Raw genomic sequence first — 20,583 nt, forward strand, 5'->3', positions numbered from 1 at the left:
CTGTGAAGTGTAGCAGAGCTGGGCGGCCCAGGCAGTGACTCTCTGGGCAGTGCTGATTGCCAGGGCTTTGTTCTAGGACCCAGGGTGGGCTTTGGGAGGTGGCGGGTGGAGTCGCAGCTAGAATGGACGCAGGATCCCTTCTGGGAGAGGAGCTAGGAGCAGGAGGCCTCTGTCACCAGCCAACTGTGTAACCCTGGGACGGTGACAGCACCCCCCACCCTGCCCCCTACCAGGAAGAGACAGCAGTACGAGCATCAGCAAGCTGGCCCTGGCTTGAGCTGGCATTGTCACCCTGTATACAGACTTCCTCCCCATTTGCCTGGGAGGCTGGGGCTCCCAGGAGGCCTCCTCCCCAGGCCTTGCAGGTCCTTTCAGCATCAGGGTGTGGAGGGGAGAGGCACCATGTCGCATCGTGGGAAACTGAGGCACAGCGGCCGGGTCTGCCCAACCCTGCTGGAGCAGGGCTGGGGGCAGGTGCTCCACACCCCAGTGAGCGAGGGCAGCCTTGGCTTCCCCTGGGCCAGGCCTCAGCCCCTCCACCTGCGTAGGGCTGGTGACAGCCGCAGTGCAGGTTGACCAGAGTAAATTCAGCACTTGTGTCCCTGAAAAAGTCCTTATTTCATCTTTGGTTTGAGAGCTGTTTTCACTGGGTAGGGAATTCCAGATTAATGGTTTCTGCATTCAGTTGCTCCCGTGTCCTCTGGTTTGCGTTGATTCTGAGACGTCTGCTTTGTTCCTCACTGCCTGATGGTCTTTTCCCTTCCGGCTGCTTTTAAGGTTTTCTCTTTGTCACTGATGCTAAGTGATGTGACTATGATGTGTCGTGGTGTGTTTTCTTCATGTGTCCTCTGCTTGGAATTCATTGAACTTCTTGGACTTGGGAATAAATGAAAAGTCTAGTGGAAGTGTTGGTTGATCAGTGGTGTCTGGCGCTTTGCGACCCCACGGACTGTAGCCCACCAGGCTCCTCTGTCCATGGAATTCTCCAGGCAAGAACAGCTAGAGCAGGTAACCATTCCTTTCTCCGGGGGATCTTCCTGACCCAGGGATCGAACCCAGGTCCCTATATTGCAGGTAGATTCTTTACTGTCTGAGCCACCAGGGAAGCCCAGTGGTTTCCATCAAATGTGGAAATGTTATCGCCTTTTATTTCAAATGTTTTTTTATCCTCCCTCCCCCACCCTCTGCCTCAGCACCTGCTGAAACTCCAGTTACACATACTCTAGACTTTGGAGTTGGTCCAAGTTCACCGACACTCTGGCCTTGGTTGTTCTGTCTTTTTTTTTTTTTTTTTCTTTTCTTTTCTGTGTGTGTCATTTTGGATAATTTCTACTGATAGGCGTTCAGGCTCACTAATCTTTTCTCCTATAGTATCTAATTTTCTATTAGTCCCATCCACTGTATTTTTCATCTTAAATGCTGAAACTCACCTCTTGAGTTTCAATTTGGTATTTGTTTAAAAAAATCTTCTGTGTCTCTAAGTAACTTTTTGAGCATATAGGATGAAGTTATAACTGTTCACACTTCTTTGTCTGCCAGTTCTAACATTTGTATTCATTTTGGGTTCACTTTTATCGATTTTTTTTTCCTCTTGAGGCTCATTGTTTTCCTGTTTCTTTGAATGCCTGGTAATTTTTGATTGGATACTAGACTTGAAAATTTTATGTTGTGGGAGTTTTTGTGTTTTTTTCCTTCAAATATTTTGGAGCTTTGTTTTGGGATACAGTTCTTGGAAACAATGTAACACTTTGAGGCTTGCTGTTAAGCTTTATTAGGTATGGGGTCGCACAGAGTCGGACACGACTGAAGTGACTTAGCAGCAGCAAAGCAGATTTAGTCTACTATAGGAGTTGGCTAACAATGGACCAAATCTGGCTTACAGCCTGATTTTGTAAATAATGGAATGGAGATGTATACATTTGTTTATGAGTTGTCTGTGTCTATTTTTGGAGTTGAAGGGGGTATCAGAAACACATATCTTGCAAAACCTGAGACATTTGCTGCTGCTGCTGCTGCTGCTAAGTCACTTCAGGTGTGACCAACTCTGTGCAACCCCATAGACGGCAGCCCACCAGGCTCCACCGTCCCTGCGATTCTCCAGGCAAGAACACTGGACTGGGCTGCCATTTCCTTCTCCAATGCATGAAGGTGAAAAGAGAACTACCTGGCCTTTGTAGAAAAACCTCATGGCCTTGGGTCCAGGGCATGTTTGCCCATCATGTAGGTGGCATCCTTCTGGGGACCCTCTTGCAGGTCCTTAGAGCCTGTACTCTGTTGGGGGAACATAAGTGACTCCTGGTCCTGTGTGATCACCAGCCGTAGTTCCAGCCGCTTCTTTCCAGCAGTTCTGTTCCAGTCTTGGTGGTTTCCTCCCATGTGTGTGCATCTCAGTCTCCAGTTGAATCCTCAAGAGGCAATTCTGTGGCATTTGCTCTGTGCAGCCCTCTTCTCTCCTCTGTCCTGAAAATCCTGGTTTCCAGGCTCTGAGCAAACTTCATCTCCTCAACTCTGGGAGCCCCCTGGACTCTGCTGTGACCTGGAGGTGGCTGGGGAAGTCCTGCAGCTGACCTCATTTGTCTCCCTTGTGCTCAGGGTTCCTGCACTTACTGTGCTGCCTGTTGGCCACGGCTTCACAGATTTTTCTGCCTGGTGTTTATTGCTAAGGCAGGTGGGTAATTGCAGGCTCTGATATTCCCTTGTGGCTGGAAGTAGAATCCCAGGTCTTGAAGGCACTGAGCCCACTCTTAGGACAGTCTGCAGCGAGCCCCAAGTGTTCCTATGGGTTGCCCTCCGGTTGGCAGAAAAGGAAGCAGAAATGGTGAGCAGTGATCTCCCGCCTGTCCACCTGAGGGTGCTGTGGGTCTGGAAGGCTGGGGTTGGTTCCGTCTGCTGAGCACAGCTTCTGGACCCCGAGTGGCACTGTGCCTGCATTGGTTCACTTCACCTGCCAATAGCCATGCAGGTGGGTGCTACCATCACCCCACGAGGAAACTAAGGCCCTTCCTGAGGTCACACAGCTCTCTGGGAAGACAGTCTAGAGCCCACACTGCTACCATCCTGTGTCCACCTGAGCCTTAGTGACAGACCCAGAGATCCAGACCCACCTCTTGCTTTTCGAGGTGTGAAAGTGCCCAGTGAATGCTGGGGACTTGCCTGCCATGCATCATGTCTCTGGTGACCTCCGGGCTCCAGGGCAGGTGGGTGTGACTGTCTCCCCTTCCTCTGGGGAGCACTTTGAGGGGAGAGACCCCTGCTGGCCCCTTAAGCTTCTGCAGGCATCTCCGTGGTTTTGGAGTGGGGGACAGGCAGGACCAGTAGAGAGGGAAACTGCCCATGCAGTCTTGGGGCTCAGGCTCAGGTCTTGGTGAGACGGCGTGCCACTCAGTGGGTTGCTATGGCTTCTCCAGAAACACAGACGTGGGGCCTGCTCACAGCAGCCTTTGAGTCAGGGTTTGAAGGATGGGAAGATGTTACCGGCGTGGAGGAGGAGGGGAAGGTGCCTGGTCAGGAGGACGGTGGGCACGGCTGAGGCGAGGCCTGGGGTGTGAAGGGAGGGGTCGGTGGAGTCAGAGCCCCTGTGGCTTCTGGGCCTCTGGGGAGAGATGCTCAGAGGCTGGGCCGTGGTCTTCCAGCAGCGTGGAGATCCCGGGTCGTCTCACCACTGCCCCTTCTCCCCCGCCCTCCCCTGCCCACAGTGCACCTCTGCCCCAAGAGGGGTTCTGTGGTCACGGGGGTGGGGTCTCATGAGCAGCGGCGGGGGTGCCAGAAGCCTCAGGCTGAGAGTCAGCCTGTGAGGCAGGAGCCCTGAGCTGGTGGTGCAAAGGGAGGTGGGGCAGCAGTGGTCAGAGCTGCCTCTCAGAACCCGTGGACACAGCGAGAGGCTGCGGCCTGCCCGGACAGGCTGTGTGGAACACCCAGACCGGGCATAGGAACTTGGGGTTGCTCAGCAGGCACAGCCTTGGGCATCATGCCCACCATTGTCCCCATTTCACAGATGAGGAAACTGAGACCCAGAGAGGTTGCAGCTCACCCATCCTGGACAGCAGACTGGGGTCCAGAGCTCCATCTCTCTTCCTGCCAGGCCACCTGAGCAGGTCGTTAGGCAAGTGAACGAGTGGCTCTGTGCCTCAGTGTCCTCGTCTGTAGAATGGGGGCAATGACCCGCTCCTTGCAGCATGTCTGAGGACTGGACGAGGTAGCGATTGTCGGGCAGAACTTGCTTCGGGTGGGGCACAGGGCCCCAAGTTCTCATCTGGAGTCTCTGACCCTAGGGACAGACACTCAGGTCTCCAGGCCTCTGAGAAAGGTGGTGGCCCCCATGGACAAGCCTCAGACCCCACCCTCCCGAGCACCAAGACCCCTCTCCAGCTCTGCTGGCACCTGTACAAGCCCTCCTTTGACCCCTGGCACTGAGCCCAATGCCTGAGACCCCATGGGGCTCCACTGGGGAGAGAGGGGCAGGCCCCAGCAAACCCAGCCTGACAGCAGGCGGCCTAGACCGGGCACCTACCTGCCCGGGTGTCACGGAGAAGGCGCATGTAGGGTGGGTCCTGCTGGGCCATGTCCCCCAGCCTGGGCCCAGGGTACGTCCCCTTCTGGGAAGGTTGGTGGAGCTTGGACCTAGGCTGGCACGTGAGGCCATGCCTGCAGAAGGGCTGGAGTCACCGTGGGGCGGGGGGTGGGGGGTTGTCCAGGCGAGAGGGTCCCTGCTGCCATCCCTACCCCACCCTGGGTCCCGTCACCCTCGACTGGTGGAGCCCAAGGGTGTGCTGAGCCCACCAGCTCTGATGCTGTATCCCATCTGTCCTCTCGTCCACCCTCTCAAGCAGTCTCGGCCTTTGCACACATCCAGGGACGGGGCGCTCACTTCCTCTCAAAACCCCAGCCTATTTGGGGCCAGAGAGCATGTCCCTCAGCTGGTGCTACCACTGCCCCATGGCCCCTCAGCCCTGCACAGACTATTTCTGCTCCCCGGGCTTGCCTGAAACACCCCTGAGGGACTCAGATGGCGAGTTGTGGTCCCCCAGGAACCCTGGCTGGGCCCATGTGAGAAGGGTGCGTGTCTGTTGAGAGTGGGCGGGGCAGGGAGGGGCCCCCAGAAGTACTGGCTCTGGTGCAGACGTGTGGCCAGCGTCAGCAGGGGCCCGGGGCCCGGGAGGAGCCCCGCTGGGCCTGCAGGGCCGCATGAGCTCACAGGAGTGTGCGGGCGCGTCTCTAGCAGGCCCTGGGCCACCTGCCAGGCCACCCTCCTAGCAGGGGTGGGGGAACTCTGGTTCCCCTGGGCCTGGTTGCTTTGAGCCTGTCTGTGTGCCCAGCTCACTGTGCGGCCCAGTGCACAACCCTGCCTGCCTTTCGATGGAAGACTCTTCCAGGGGGCTCTCAGACCCAGGATGGAGCCGTGGCACTGGCCTTAGCAGGTGGGAGGGCTCAGCAGCACTGGGCCCTGGTCTGCTGTGTTCCCCTTGCTGCCCAGTGGGGCGGGGAGGGCAAAGGAGAGAGACTGAGCGCCAGAGCCTGCTGACCACTGAGCCCTGCCAGGCCCGGCACCTGCTGACCACCCCACTCCCTGGCCCTGCACTACCAGGGCCCCTGCATGCCAGGCCTGGGCGTGTCTCGGCTGGACTGGGCTGGGTGCATTCTGACCTCTCGGTCCTACGCAGAGCCAGTCCCGAGGCTGAGGTCTGCTGCTGTGGCACAGATGTAGTCAGAGGACAGGAAGAGCACATGCACTCTGGACTCTGTCCAAACCAGACTGGAGAGGTGGCGGCGAGGGAGCCTGTCCAGGGACTGATGACCGGTGGGCGGCCGCAGCCCCCGCCTTCCTCCCTGGTGCTGACACGTCTGGCTCATCTCAGCTTCCTGAGGTGGCGGGTGGAAGGCGTTGGGAAAGCAGCCCAGGAGGGGAAACAGGACTGAGCTCTGAGCCCTGGGAGCAGGGAGGGCCACCCAGTTTTGTGGGGGTGGCCAGGGCTTGAACCCCAGAACTTGCCCCCTTCCCACTGCGGGGCCTTGAGTTAGCTCCTCTGGGCTCCTTAGCACCTTCCCCTTCCCTCCACATTCCTCACCTCCCAGTCACTGGGCTTGGTTTTCTGCAGTCTGGTGTTCTGGAAAAGGCAGGACTGGGCCTGCCTCCATCCCCTGCTGTCCAGAGAGTCCAGCCTGTGCCACCCACTGGGCATCTTGCACCCTGAGTGTCGGTCCTACGCCTGCAGCCTCAGGGCCAGGAAAGCCAAGGCCGCAGGAAGCAGAGCCAGAGTGGGCAGGTGTGGGAGAGGGTGGTGGGCATGGAGGCACCTGTCCTCCTGGCTGCTTGGCCTGACGGTCTCCCTTCCTGTTCACAGGTGATTGCTGTGGTCATGGACATGTTCACCGACGTGGACATCTTCAAGGACCTGTTGGACGCTGGCTTCAAAAGGAAAGTGGCTGTGTACATCATTGTGGATGAGAGCAATGTCAAGTACTTCCTGCACATGTGTGAGCGGGCCCGCATGCACCTGGGACACCTCAAGGTGAGCTGGCCGGTCTTTCAGTTCATTGACAAATTCTTGGAGTAGCTGCCATGTGGGTTGGGGCCGAGCATGTAGAGTTCTGTGTCTAGGGCCACCCACCAAGTGGTCACATGGCCTCTGCTTCAGTGCCCTGGGGACAGGACACTACCTGCCACCAGGTGTCAAAGCCCACGTGAGGTGCTCCTTCACCAGTGTCTCAAAGCAGCCCATGCCGCAGTGGTTGTCTGTCTCTGCTTGCTCACCTCCAGCGACAGGGTGCTCACCTCTTGGCTCTGGCAGCTCACATGCCAGCTGGAGAACTTCAACTCAGGAAGTCCTAAGCCCGAGTCTGTCTCCACATCACATCCACCCATAGTCTTTAGGACCCAACAGAGGAAGCTTCCTTGGGTTGAGGTCAGGGAGGGCTCCCTTGGAGGCTGCAGAGTTGAAACAGACTTGAGGAGCCAGTGGAATAGAAAGGGCCTTCCAGGGAGTGACACCGGAGGTGGAGGTGGAATTCTCAGGTTGGGCCTGGGTTCCCAGCACTGCTTTGCTGAGTGTGGCCTGGAGCACGTGACCTCCCCTCTCTGGGCTCCAGGATCTCAGTGGTCCAATGGAGTGGTCGATGGCCCGTGTGACTGGGCTCTTCTGCTCAGACACCATGGCATCTGGTGCCTTACTTGAGGCCTTCCTGGTGATTCAGACGGTAAAGAATTTGCCTGCAATGTGGGACACCCGGGTTCAATCCCTGGGTCAGGAAGATCCCCTGGAGAAAGGAATGGCAACCCACTCCAGTATTTTTCCCTGGAGAATCTCATGGACAGAGGAGCCTGGCAGGTTATAGTCCATGGGGTCACAAGAGTCAGACATCACTTAGCGATGAACACTTTGGGGGTGGAGGGAGCCATTGCTTGGCACCTGTGTGCAGCTCAACCCCCAGCGTATAGACCAATGACAGTGGATCCTGTCACATCCCTTGCCCTGGGCCCTTGATATAGTTACTAGGCCCCCTTCTTGGCAGCCGGCAGGAGGGGTGGCCGTTCCACGTTACTGATCGGGGATGTGGGCACTGCCAGGTGTCACCCCTGCCAGTGAGCAAGGCATAGGCGCAGGGCCAGCACAAGCCCTCTGGCTGAGCATAGCTTCCGATGGGTCAGAATGCCGTGGGCAATGCCAGGCTGCTTAACAAGGGGCTGGGCTCCAGCGCCCATAATTAGTCGGCTTTGTCCAGTGACCCCTGTCCCAGCTGAGTCCTTTCAAGTGGGTGTGAGCTGTCTGGGCAGTGTGAGTCTCTGGCTGTTGGGACATTTTTATGTGGTCTCGCTGGGGGGTTGGCCTGCTGTGCTGCCTGCCGTGTAATTAGCACTGAGTGCCAATTCCTGGGGTGGACAGCTCAGGCTGGGAGGTCCAGAGTGTAGAGGAGGTGGCTTCTGAAAGGTGACCGCAAGGGCCTTGTCCTGTGGGCAGCAGATCACAGAGCCTCAGGGCTCTCGTCCAGCCCACTCCTGTGCTCAGAGGCCAACCAGCCCCCTCCTGCTGCACCCCTGCCCCATGCCCGGCAGGGACCCTGAACACATCACAGCTGTCTACCCTCTGAGTATCTCCCTCCACATACAGATGAAGAAACAGGGAGGAGGCTAGTCTGTGCAGAGGCTCCAGTGCCCCTGCTCTTTCAGTAGGGAAACCCTAGATGCAGGTTCCTGGAAGTGTCTGGAGCTCCCGGAAGTGGGCAAGTGGGACAGGCCATCTAGACCAGACTTCCCAGGACGCTGAGGGAAACTGAGGCCAGAGGGAGCCTGTGACTCGCCCAGAGGCATTCCACCAAGTTGGAGCTGAACTTAAAAGCCAGTGATGGGAGGTCGGCGGAGACGGGGCCATACACCCTTGGTGCCCAGTGTCCTGGACTGAGGCTGCACCTGGCAGGGGGTCACCCTGGTATTGGCCATGCAGCTGCCAACCTCCTGGTGTGAGGCCCACCTTCCAGAGCCTCCAGGGCTCCATGGCCACCAGGATGCCTCGCTGGGTGGTTTGAGGGTGAAAGCAGATGAATGATGGCTCTGAAGGTGCTCTGAGCGACGGGTAAACACATGGCTGCGGCAGCAACAGGAGTTACAAACCCCGGGCCCTGGGCCGAGGGCAGGAGGCTGGGAGTGAGGCTCCAGCCCAGAGCGTGGCCCAGCCTGCCCCCTCCCCCCTCCCTGCTCTGCAGAAGGTGGCGGGTCCACAGGGTGACACACTCTGGAGCTAAACACTGTGGGTCGACGGGGTATTTTCACTGGAAGGAATGTGTGACCCTGGCCGCCTCGTTCTCGCCTCTGAGCCTGCCCCCTCCCAGCTCGGGCAGGTAGCCAAAGGCTCCTGTGGGCCCAGCCCTGGCCAAGTGTCACCTTGTCGAGAGCCTGCCTCCCTGCCCGCAGGCTGGCTGTGCCCAGACCTGTCCCAGGAGCACTTCCTTTGCCGGTAATCCCGGGGCCCGCCCTCGGGCTCGCCGCCCCTGCCCAGCTCTGCAGTGACCTGCCCTCAGGTCATGGGACCCAGGGTGCAGGTTGTCCCTGCTAGGGTCATACGCACGACCATGGACGTGCTGGGCACCAGCCTGAGGGCAACGCCAGGAGCCAGGCCTGGGCCACAGCACTGCCCTCTAGCACTATAACCTTGGGCAGAGACACTGAGGTCTCTGGGCCTCAGCCTTTTGGTCTGAAAATTGGGAATATTGTCACTTATTTGGCAGGGCTTCCATGAAGAGTTAGGTAGGCCTGTGGGGGCAGGGCACTGGGTGCTGAACTTCCTTCCGTCCTGTCTGCAGTTGGGGCAGCCGTGGCCCCAGCTCTGGTGTGAGTGCCATAGGGCTCCCTGCGCCCCTCTGAGCTGTGGTCTGGCTGGTGACCCCTCACGTCTAGCTCTCAGGGCAGCCCCCTAGCTGAACCCCTGAGCTGACACAACACAGTCTGAAAACAGCTGCAGTATTGCTTGGACTCAGCCCACTCCCAGGAGGTGGGAGGGTTGGCGCCAGCCCCTCCCCAGCCTGAGGCTCCCAGCTGTCTCCAGACCCCCGCCTGCCTGCTCAGCTGGGCCCTGACTCCCCCAGGCCCAGGGGACGTCGGCACAAGTGCCCACACTACACATGGGAAACAGGCCTTGAGAAGACAACCCCAGCCTCTGACCCCATGCCCAGGGCTGGGGACATCTAGGGTGACTCGGTGCTAAGGGGTGCCCAGGCCAGGGAGCCAGGGCTCATGGTTACCACTTAGGATGGCACCAGAGCTGTGAGATGCCTGGCTGCTTGGAAAAGATAGCTGGCTTTGTGCAGCTGAACTGGAAAAACCAGCAGCCGCCTGGGCGAAGGCTAGACCCATTTCTGAGGAACAAAGGAACCCCAGGCAGGGTGGCCATGGGAAGGTGCCGGGTGAGGGTGTACGGATTCCAGCTCCTCCTGGACAGGCTGGTCCCCGCCCTCTCCTGGTACTAGGGCCTCCCCTTCTCCTGACCTGCTTTCTCAGACCCTGGCCTGGCTCTGCAAGGGACTCAGGGCACTTTTTGCTGGCCGTGACCCGGAGGGCACTATGATACCTGCATCTTGCAGGTGGCGGCCAGAGATGCTGCTCAGCGATCGCAGGACAGCCCCCAACAGAGAACTGCCTGGCCTAGCATGTCACGAAGCCAATCGGCTTGGCCCCAGGGAGGAGCCAGGAGCACCCCACCCCTGCTCTGTCCCCTGCCCCCAAGGTTGCATCCCATCCCAGCTTCACTATTCTGGGGGATGCCAGGGGGAGTATTGGTTCCCCATGCCTCATAAAACAGACCCTTTAGAAGAAGGCACCCGGACACAGCTGTCTGTCCCCAACCTGGCCTGAACTTGCTGTCACCCGTCAGGCCTGCTCAGGGTGGTCTCAGGACCTCCCCATGGCTCCTCCAACCCAAAAAGTGCCAGCAGGGCCTGGAGGGTGAAAGCCGCAGGGTGCAGGTGCAGGCTGTCCTCAGTCCCTAGGGGCTGGACCCTGTCCTCTGGGAGGCCTTGGGCAAATCAGTCTGCTCCCTGAGCCACCTGACCCTTGTGTATGGCCAAGCATCCCTGCCTCCCTGGGCCCGAGTCCACACCGTTCCAGATGTTTTCCACTCCTCTGTGTCCCTCCTGCTCCTTCTTTCTGAGTGGAAGGGAGAGAGAAGGGAGATGCCACTCCCATTGCACTGCATGGCACAGCTCCCCTTGTCCCCTCCAGTTTAGGGAGCAGCACTGAGCACCTAGCCCCTCCCCCTATGCACTCAATCTTCACAGCATCAGGGGGTGGACAGGCCCATTTCACAGCTGAGAACACTGAGGCGGGGGGAGGCCAGCTTGCATCCCTTTGCACCAGGACTTGGGCTGTGTTTGACCAGAGCTCAAGAGTGACCCACTTGCTCAGAGAGGGGGGTCTGGGCTGGTTCCCCCGCCTTCCACCAGCCCCATGTGTACACAGGAGACTCCGTGGAGCCCTCGTGCCCAGCACACCCTGCCCTGTTCATCCACCCTTGGGGCGGTGGCACCCTTGGGGCGGTGGATGAAGCTCTGCCCAGCCATCTTCCTCTTTTGACCCATCACTGCCCCCGCACGTATCAGGAAATAGGCTCCCAAGGATCCGGGGATCACCCAGGGCCAGGGCAACCCATTTGTGTCCCCCGCCTGCTGTGTACTCTGCTGGGGGCATCCCAGGCTCAGAGACAATGCGGCTTTGTGGATCCTCCACTTCTGCTCGCCCGAGCCCTAGCTCCTGAGACGTTACCTCATCTGGGCCCGGCCCCACTGGATGGGACCGGACCCACCCCCACCCAGGACCAAACAGCCAGGCGCTGCCATGCGGGGGAGCCACCACAAGCCCCTGCCTGCTGCTGGGCCCCAGGGCTGGACAGGCCTGGAGTGGTAGGCCAGGCCCCCATCATGCAGTCAGGGAAACTAAGGCCCAGAGAGGGTCAGAGTCACTTAGAGTCATACAAAGCATCGGGCGAAGCTGAGGCCTGCCTCCCCCACGGATTGAGTCACTCTGAGCTGTAGGTGGTGACCTTCTGAGCCCTTCATGGGACAAGCTTTGGGGAGGGTGGGGGCAGACACTGGTGGGAGGGGAGTCCTGGCTGGGAGGGGAGTCCTTCAAGTCCTCAGTCCTTGAAGGCTGAGGAGAAGCTGCGGCCTGAGAGTGCCAAGCTCTGGGCCAGGAACCCACAGAAGCTGTGGAGCAGGGCTGCGGTCAGGCACAGGCGACAGGGGAAGGCCTCACACCGCCTCCAGGAGCTTTGTTCAGACTTCTGGTCCCTGAGCCTGTTTTGTGTTTGGTGCAAAGTCACGGGCACTAATTGTCCTGGGCCGCGGCCAGCTTCCTGCTGAGCTGGCTGTATGCAGACAAGCAGTGGGGGAAGCCAGCCTGGGAGCAGAGGTTTATCTGCCTTCTGGGCTGGGCTGCACGGCCAGGTGGGCATCCCCGGAACCTGCCCCTCAACCTCTGCAGGTCCTACCCTGGGGCTCCCCAGGTGAGGGGTCTGCGACCCGTCACAGAAGGGACAGACATGGAGTACCCAGGGCCGAGGGCTGGAGTGGAGATAGCCTCCAGTTCTTTTGTCCAGCCGGACTCAGGCCCACCTCCCTCAGGCACAGAACCCTGCCCCCGCCACTGTCAGCCTTTGCACCCTGTGAATGCATACATTCTTCCTGGATGGACCCCCCGATCCCTACTCTCATTCCTCTGTGGCTCCCTTCTGCCCCATAGGGTCTTTCATCTGGCTGGCCCCACTCTGCAGGCTCCATAGCCCACCCTTCTCCCCCAGAGCCCTCCCGGCTCTCAGTCAGACCTTTGTCGTCCTGAGTCTGGTGTGCCTCACCCTCTGCCCACCCTGACTAGCTCGTCCTCATCTGTCACACATCATCCTGGATGCCAGCCTGCCCTGGAGGCTGCCTACAGCCAGGGTCATTATCCACCTGCTCCCCTCTCTCCAGTACGGGGTTGTTGTCACGGTCACCCCTTTGTGGGCTGGGGACCTTGGCAGGGATCAGTGAATGACTTAGTAAGCTGTCACTGGGCGAGGGCAACAGATGGGGGTGTCGCAGAAGGTGTGACAGGCCAGCACCCCCGGTGTGAACAGGGCCCCCCCGGAGGGAGTAAGAAGCTAGTCACTGGGGCACGCAGAGGATTTCAGGCTCAGATTCCCTGGGGCTTGTGTTAAAAATGGAGTTCCTGAGCTCAGCCCTCCAGAGTGGGAGCTGGGACAGTCGCGAGCTGGGCGATGCTTGCACCCCCTGAGCCCGTCTGCCTCTTGCCCTGAGGTTTCACGTCAGGGTGCCCTCAGTTGTCCTTTCAACCCCCAGGTCTCAGCCAGGCCTGCCCTGCCCACCCTGGGGTCTCCCCACCACTGGGCTTTCATGCCTGCTCTCCCCTCCAAACAGGAAGCTCTCCTGATGGGAGGGGAGCCTGTCCCCAGATCCCGGCATATCCACAGACTTGCAGAGAGGGAGGGCTCTGACGCCCAGAGAAAGGCAGGAGGAATCTAGCCTTGACACGGGGCTGGGCTGGACCAGGTCTGCCTCTGACGCCTGGGTGACCCTCTACTCCCTCTGGGTCTTGGCTCCCCTTCTGTGGTCTCTTGGGACCTCTCTGGCCGGCTCCTGAGCTGACTGTGCCAGCCCAGCAAGGAGGGGTATGGCCATTTCCTGAACCACCCTGGGAACCAGGCAGGGGGTTGGCTCTGTGGGAAGAGGGGGAGGTTGCCAGTATCCTTGCCTCCAGGGCTCAAGGAACAGGGACACCGTGGTGACAGGGAGATGGGGGTGGGGTGCGGGGGTGGGCACAGCGGTCACCCATGCTGGGAAGGCCACAGATCTGCCTGAGTGCAGGACCCAGGTCCCTCAGGGCAGCCCCATACCCCACTACACAGCCCCCAGCCACCCGCTGGACCTTCCTGAAACGTGTCCACCTCCCCCTCCTGCTGGAGACCTGCAGTAGCATTCCCCAGGCTGGACCCACCTCCCCTACCCACTTGGCCAGGACCCACACATGCACTACCCCTTTCTTTAGGCCCTCCCTCTGTCTTATCCTTCCTGTCCACGCTCGCCTGGATCCCTCCCCAGGCCCAGGTAGGGTGCTCAGTGCTGGGTGGTGTAATTCCGTCTCCTGTCTCCAACCCAGAATCTCAGGGTGCGGAGCAGTGGAGGAACCGAGTTCTTCACGCGGTCGGCCACCAAGTTCAAGGGTGCCCTGGCCCAGAAGTTCATGTTCGTGGATGGCGACCGGGCCATCTGTGGCTCTTACAGGTGACTCTGGCTTTCTGGGGGCTGGGGGAGAGGCGGCTCCGGTTCCCAGCTGGTTTCTGCCCTTAATCCTGCCTGTGACACCCCGGTTATTCTGGTTCACTGGTCCCCAAACTGCTGAGGTGTGAGTGGCACTGGGCCCGCCCGCACACTGCCTGGCCGTCTCAGAAGCAGGCAGAATGACACTTTCCTCCGCCAGACTGTTGTTCCAGCCTCAAGGTGTCAGCAGCCCGGAGGTGGAGTGTGGGCCAGGCTCACAGGGCGGTCACTCTAAGAAATTCTCAAGGGTGGGGGCAGAATGAGGCTGGCGGGGCCCAGCTCTACTGGGTCCATCAAGCAGGGACAGGGAGCTGGGAGGTGCCCACAGCCACACAAGGTGGGCGAGCAGATACTGATGGTGGCATAAGTCACTGTGCTGGATGACACACCCTGTCCAGGCTGTACCTCCAGGAGGGGCTTGGTGCATGGGACTGCCTGAGGTCCCACACCAGGCCTGACCCTGGGGCTCCGGCCCCCTCCTCTGCCTCTGTTCCCTTCTCCTGAAACCCTTCTGTGGCTGCAGTCTGATGGACACTGGCCTCTGGGTGCACTGGGGCGGGGGAGGACTCCCTCATCCAGGGCCCAGACCCCACACCTGACCAAGTCTGTGTGTTGCAGCTTCACGTGGTCGGCTGCCAGGACGGATCGGAACGTGATCTCCGTGCTGTCGGGCCAGGTGGTGGAGATGTTTGACCGGCAGTTCCAGGAGCTGTACCTCATGTCGCACAGCGTCTGCCTCAAGGACATCCCCATGGAGAAGGAGCCTGAGCCCGAGCCCATTGTGCTGCCCCCCTCGGTCCCGCTGGTGCCCTCGGGCACTGTGGCCAAGAAGCTTGTCAACCCCAAGTACGCATTGGTCAAGGCCAAGAGTGCCGACGAGATTGCCAAGTCATCGTCCGAGAAGCAAGACACGGCAAAGCCTCCGGGGGTGAGGGGCGCGGCCCTCGCTGAGCGCCCAGGAGACCTCTCTGAGCCTCCTCTGCCCGTGCACCCAGGGCTGCTCAACCTGGAGCGGGCCAACATGTTCGACTACCTGCCCACGTGGGTGGAGCCCGATCCCGAGCCTGGCAGTGACATCCTGGGATACATCAACATCATTGACCCCAACATCTGGAACCCTCAGCCCAGTCAGATGAACCGTATCAAGATCCGAGACACGTCCCAGGCAGGGACTCAGCTGTGGAGGCAGAGCCAGGACCCCGGCCCCGCCCTCCAGTCCAGCGCCCTGCCGGACAGCGTCCCTGCCGAGAACAGCCTCCCCCAGGGGGACGCCCAGCCACAGCCGCCTGTGCCCAAGCCCCGGACGGTCCCAGTGGCAGACCTGCTCGCCCAGGAAGGTGGTGGTGCTGGCTGGGCCCTGGAGTCTCCAGAGGAGGAATCACCCCACAACGGGATGGACCACGGGCTGCCCAGGACGGCTGGCCCAGGCCACGCCGTGCTTCAGCGGCAACTACCTGTGACCCCGGATGACCCTGATGGCGGGGGGCAGGTGGTCCCCAACGGGCTGGATGGGGAGGAGGAGGAAGACGACGATGACTACGTGACCCTGAGTGACCAGGACAGCCTCTCGGGCAGCTCCGACCATGGCCCTGGCCCCCGGCGGGCCTCACTGGCCTCCTCCTCCGTGTCAGATGAGTATTTTGAGGTGACGGATCGCTCGGCCTGTCTCCGGAGGCGCCACTCTGAGCAGGTCGCCAACGGGCCAGCCCAGCCCCCCCGCCGACAGCTGAGCGCCCCCCATATGACCCGTGGGACCTTTGGTGGAGCCCTGGGTGGCTCCTCATGGGCCCAGGGTCAGGAGAGAGAAGAGGTGGGCACCCAGAGGAGAATGCAGGCCGCACGCCCGGTGGACCAGGAGGCACAGGTGGGTCGGGGTTCTGATCCCCAGGACTGAGCACCCACAGGTGCCACCTGCTGGGCATGCGTGGTACTGATGGCTTTCTGTGTTACGGGGAAATCTTACAGTGGGAGGGTGGTAGCAACCAGGTAGGGCTCACATGCGGCAGGTCACTACCCAGCATCCCACAGAGGCAGCCTGAGCCAGGGACCAAGAGCCAGAAGAAGACACTTGTAGCATGCCCAGAAGTGACAAGCGTGCAGGGTCATGCGGGTGGTCTGTTCCCGAGTTTGTGAGGAGGGGATGGCAGTGTACAGAGGTGTTCCTTCACACCCTGAGGTCACACAGCAGTAGGTGGTCTTTGCTCAGACCTCATATCCAGCTACCTCCGTGTGGATCCCTTTGACTGTGGCCCAGGGACCACACCCCTCCCCGCTCCCCTAGGCCGGGAAACAGCTTGCTTGTCCTTGGCCTCTCCTCCTGGTGCCCTCCGGATCCTGCAACCCGCCCCGGAGCGTGTCCTACCTGGGAACAGCACGCGGCTGATCATGCCCGGCATGACGATCAGGCCCATGGGCAGCATCTTGAGATAGCTGGCCAGGATGGAGCCCCCCTTGGCGTGGTTCAGGTCCCGGGCGGACAGTGACCGCTGCACGATGACCTGGGGGCAGGGGAGGGGGTGAGTCCCAGCTGCCCTGGATTCCCCCTCCGCGGGGCTCAGGGAGTGTGTGAGATAGAAGCTGACCTGTCAGCCCTGGATGCACCCTCCCTGAGCCCTGACTGCACCCCTGCTGGTTGTCTGAGCATCTGGGGCCCAGGTTCTCTCCAGGACTCAGTCTTCCCATCTGTCGAGCAGAGAAGTGTTGGTCCTTCCCGGCCTGTCACTCCGGCAGTTGTCAGGGCTGGAGAAGACCATGGAGCGGTGTCAGCGACCAACCCCCCACAACCCTCCTGCCACCTCCTGCGTTGCATGAGAGGCCAGCAGGCTCATGCATGTGTCAGGAGTAGACACTGGTTCCAGCTGTGTTTTGTGTCCCAGGCAGAGGTCTGGAGCTTTAGGACCTGGGTTTCGGGAAGCTTGCATGTCAATTGTGGAAGGATCTAGAAGCTGCAACATGAGGGCAATTTTTCATGCAGCCGCAGGCGACGCCTATCTGGGCCTTAATTTCCAGATCTGCAGAATGGGAGGGGTAGTTGGAACTGATGGCATCTGAGATCCTCCCAGTTCTGACACCACGATTCTACTTGTTAAGAACATGGGACTTTAAACAGTGTTACCAAGATATGATTCACACACCATTCAGCCACGTAAAGCATACGACTCCATGGTTTTTAGTATGTTCACAGTTGTGCAGTCTATAACTTTTAAATGCAAGTATTTTTTGGTTGCTGTTCTGCAGTTTAAATTACTTCCTGCAGTTCAGAAGTAGAAATTCTTTGTGATTTTCACTTATTTTTCAAACACACGAGTTTGACAAGTGGCTCCTAGCAGTTGCCTCTGACTTGGCTGTTGGTGAAGCAATTAATTACAGGGTCCCAGTCAGGGTGAGCTCTAAAATAGATGTTTTCCTGCTAAATCAGGCGGGGACAGAGCAATTTACAAAGCTCTAAGGGTGCAGCCAATGGAATCCACTAGAACATTCCTTGGGTTCACTTGGTGACTCCACCCTCCCTGGCTCATCCTCCAGCACCTTTTCATCAACTGAAGAAAATTACCTATGTTAACATCAAAGCAAAGGGGCGGGAAGGACACACGTGGGAAATAGAGGCTTGCAGACTGTTTTTTTTTTTTTTTTTAATCTTTGGCTGTGCTGGGTCTTCATTGCTATGCTTGGGTTTTCTCTAGTTGCAGCGAGACGGGGGCTACTCCTGTTGTGGAGCACAGGCTCTAGGCGCATGGGCCTCAGGCACAGGCTTAGTTGCTCCACAGCATGTGGGATCTTCCTGGACCAGGGATTGACCCTGTGTTTCCTGCATTGGCAGGTGGATGCCTAACCACTGGCCAGCAGGGAAGCCCCTATAGCCTGTTCTTCACCAAGGACCTCAGGTGCTTCCTCCATGCGATCTTTCTCCATCTTTTCCCAGGTTCTTGCTTGGGTGAAGGTATCAAGTACCTAGTAGTTAGGTGCCTACTGCTCCTCACTTGATCTAATGTCTGCTGCTTGGGGACAGTTAACATCCTGGGGAGCAAGTGCAGAATCACAGTGTTGTGCATAGGCATGGACACAGCCTTTGTTTTAGGGTAAACCTTTGCTTTGATGAAAGTGGATTTTCTAAAGACTAGAAATTGCAAATGTCCATCCTAGAGGCCTCTAGGTGCCCATTTGGGTTTGGCGCCCTTAAGAGAAACTTTCATGAGCTTCTTCAGAGGTCCCTCTAAACATCTCAGAAAATGCCCTGAAGATTGTAAACTTGCTCGATAAAGGAGCTCTGGATCAGAGATGGTGATCCCTGAAAATTTAGGCTTCGGTGCAATTTTCTTGTTATAGTCACCTCAAGATCCAAAAGTGAAAGCATGTCCTTGGAGGCATACTCACACATACTAACTGTGGAAGCCCATCCCATACAGACTGAACAGCGCATGGACGGTGGCTGAGCTGCATACAGAAATAGAACTTTGGGACTTCCCTGGTGGGCCAGTAGTTAGCCCTGGGTTCAGGCCCTGGCTGAGGAACTAAGATCCCACAAGCCTTGTGGCTCGACCAATAGAAAAAAAATATAGTACTCTCATCCACGACCTGCGGCAACCTGCCTGGGAAACCACTGCCCTGATGTCTCTCAGAGGCAGGCGGGAAGGCAGATGGCTGTTTCCAGCACCTGCCCAGGAAGCTGCACGGTGACTTTGTAACGATCAGCCCCAGGTGACCAGGACCTAATTAATAACTGGCAGCCTCTCTAACTGTTGTCTCCAATTCATCCCTCCACCCTGAGCATTCTCACAGGCGTCCCGTTTCAGTCCCTGCCTCCTGCGTCCCCAGGCTGGTGGCCTCTTGTCAGTGCCCGCCCCCCCAGCCTCCCCTCTGTGCCTCTGAGAGGCTCCTCCTCCTCTGCTTGCCTCTGAGTTTCTGCCAAATGTGAGGGATGGGAGCCACCTCCCCTGCTGCAGCTCAGAATAAACTGCCTTTGCTTTTCTTAAAACATGGCCAGTGCCAGGCTGGCAGCACGGGGGCTGCAGGGCAGGCTGGTTCCACCTCCTGTCCACCAGCTCTGACTTGGGACAGTCCATTCCTCACTTTGGGCTTCAGTTTCCCTGTCTGCATTGAGGGGTGAGCTGTGGTTCTCTGTAGACCCTCCCCTTGATGTCCTGTGATTACGAGAGCTGGGGCTGCACTCTTCACAGGAGCGTTTCCCTGAATCCCTGCCGTCTTCTGTGATTTCACTCCATACTCTCTCGGTGGCCAGGCCCAGGTTGGGGGCGGGACAGTCATGGTTGCCCCACTCCGCAGCTGGAGAAGTGGTGCCCCCGCAGCCCAGGTCAGGACCACCGCCCCGTCCCCAGCAGCATCAGCACCGCTGCCACAAAGGCCCTGCCTAAGGCTGCTCCCTCTCCCCGCTCAGCCACAGGACTGCACCGAAGTGCTGTGTCCTCGCCTGCAAGGTGGGATGTGACCCCCGACCCTCACGGTTGCTGCACATCCTGGATGAGGCCGCTTGTGGACCGTCAAGCCCAGTTCTGGCTGACTGGTGGCGAGTCATGGAGGGTGGGCGTCTCTCAGGGTCACCACAGGGTCACCCGTGGCCCTGTGCTGGCCCAGGAGCATTTAGATGCTCGGTTGTGAGATGGGGACGAGAGAGGAGCTCGTGGGAACGAGGGTGACGGGCTGTGCACTCAACACGGCACCTGGTCCGCAGCAGATCCTGGAGGTTGTGGCCTCTGCAGACAGACCCAGCTGCTGCCCAAGAGGGACGGTCCATCTGAAACTGCAGCTGCGACGAGACCAAGTGCGCTCCAGCACCGCCGGAGTAGGCAGGCCCAGGGCCCTTCCTGTCTGTGCGCCTCCCTGCTGTGCAGCTGCAGTGGGAGGGTACGGCAACATCCAGAGAGGAGCCCAGTGCCTGGCCAGCCCCCACCTCCTATTTCATTGGTTTTGTTGGGTTCTGAGTGTCACCTACACGCTGCGGCCGAGCTGTGAGACTGAAATGTCTGAAGAAGGTGAAAAGCATTCATGGCCCCAGCACACAGAGCTGCTATGTGGCGCTGACCACACCGTGGGGCTGTCTGGATCAGGGGCTGAGTAGGACCCAGTGGACCGGTACCTGCGTGGTTGGGGATCTGGTCCGAGGCCCAGTGGTTCCCTGGGTAGACCCAGCCTGAGCAGGAGGGGGACAGGGAGGTCGGGCTGAGGCCAGGCATGGCCCCAAGCTCCTGGCACTCTGGACCTCCATGGGGTCAGCAGTGCCTCTGCCTCCCCATGTGACCTTCTTATCCAGGAAGGGGGCTGATCGAGCCCTGACCTCCAGGCCAGGCTGTGTGCTGACTCACTCGGCCTTCATGGGAGAATCTCCTGAGTGCTGTCCTGCCCTTGGACGCAGGGCCATGCCAGGCCCACGCTGAGCGAGGAGGGAATGAGAGGTGCCTAGTGAGGAAGGGGCTGTGACTGGTCCACAGGGCTGCCAGGCACCCCCTGCCCACCCTCCACTGCTGGCGTTTCATCCAGACCCTCACTCAGCTGGGATGGGCCTCAGTCCTCTCAGGTACTGGGCAGACGCCTGCAGTGGGTACAGCCTACAGGGACTCTTGGGCATGTGACCATGTCATGTCACGTCACTTATCACAGGTGGGGAAACTGAGGCCCAGGATCCTTCCCACCTGGATTGCGTCCCACAGTCACAGCCCAGACAGGGTCTCCTGACGAGCACATGGAACACCTACACTTGGGAGATGCAGATTGCCCCTCACCGGCTGGCACCCACCCTGGCCTCAGTGTCCCGTCCTGTGGATGGACTGC

General features: G+C 59.2%; 2 protein-coding genes across 2 annotated transcripts in view; one reads left to right on the plus strand and one right to left on the minus strand.

The window, feature by feature from the left end:
• The window catches only part of SLC5A10 (solute carrier family 5 member 10), a 56,590-nt gene that overhangs the window by 22,379 nt on the left and 13,628 nt on the right, over nucleotides 1-20,583 (minus strand). The window contains exon 9 of the mRNA XM_027974813.3: nucleotides 16,160-16,295. Within this exon, the coding sequence (XP_027830614.1) occupies nucleotides 16,160-16,295 (136 nt within the window). The remainder of the gene's footprint in view (nucleotides 1-16,159; nucleotides 16,296-20,583) is intronic.
• The window catches only part of FAM83G (family with sequence similarity 83 member G), a 31,259-nt gene that overhangs the window by 7,138 nt on the left and 3,538 nt on the right, over nucleotides 1-20,583 (plus strand). The window contains exons 3-5 of the mRNA XM_027974812.2: nucleotides 6,342-6,509; nucleotides 13,637-13,761; nucleotides 14,416-15,661. Of these exons, the coding sequence (XP_027830613.1) occupies nucleotides 6,342-6,509; nucleotides 13,637-13,761; nucleotides 14,416-15,661 (1,539 nt within the window). The remainder of the gene's footprint in view (nucleotides 1-6,341; nucleotides 6,510-13,636; nucleotides 13,762-14,415; nucleotides 15,662-20,583) is intronic.

This window comes from Ovis aries, chromosome 11 (genome assembly GCF_016772045.2).
Source record: "Ovis aries strain OAR_USU_Benz2616 breed Rambouillet chromosome 11, ARS-UI_Ramb_v3.0, whole genome shotgun sequence".
In the NCBI taxonomy this organism is placed as follows: domain Eukaryota; kingdom Metazoa; phylum Chordata; class Mammalia; order Artiodactyla; family Bovidae; genus Ovis; species Ovis aries.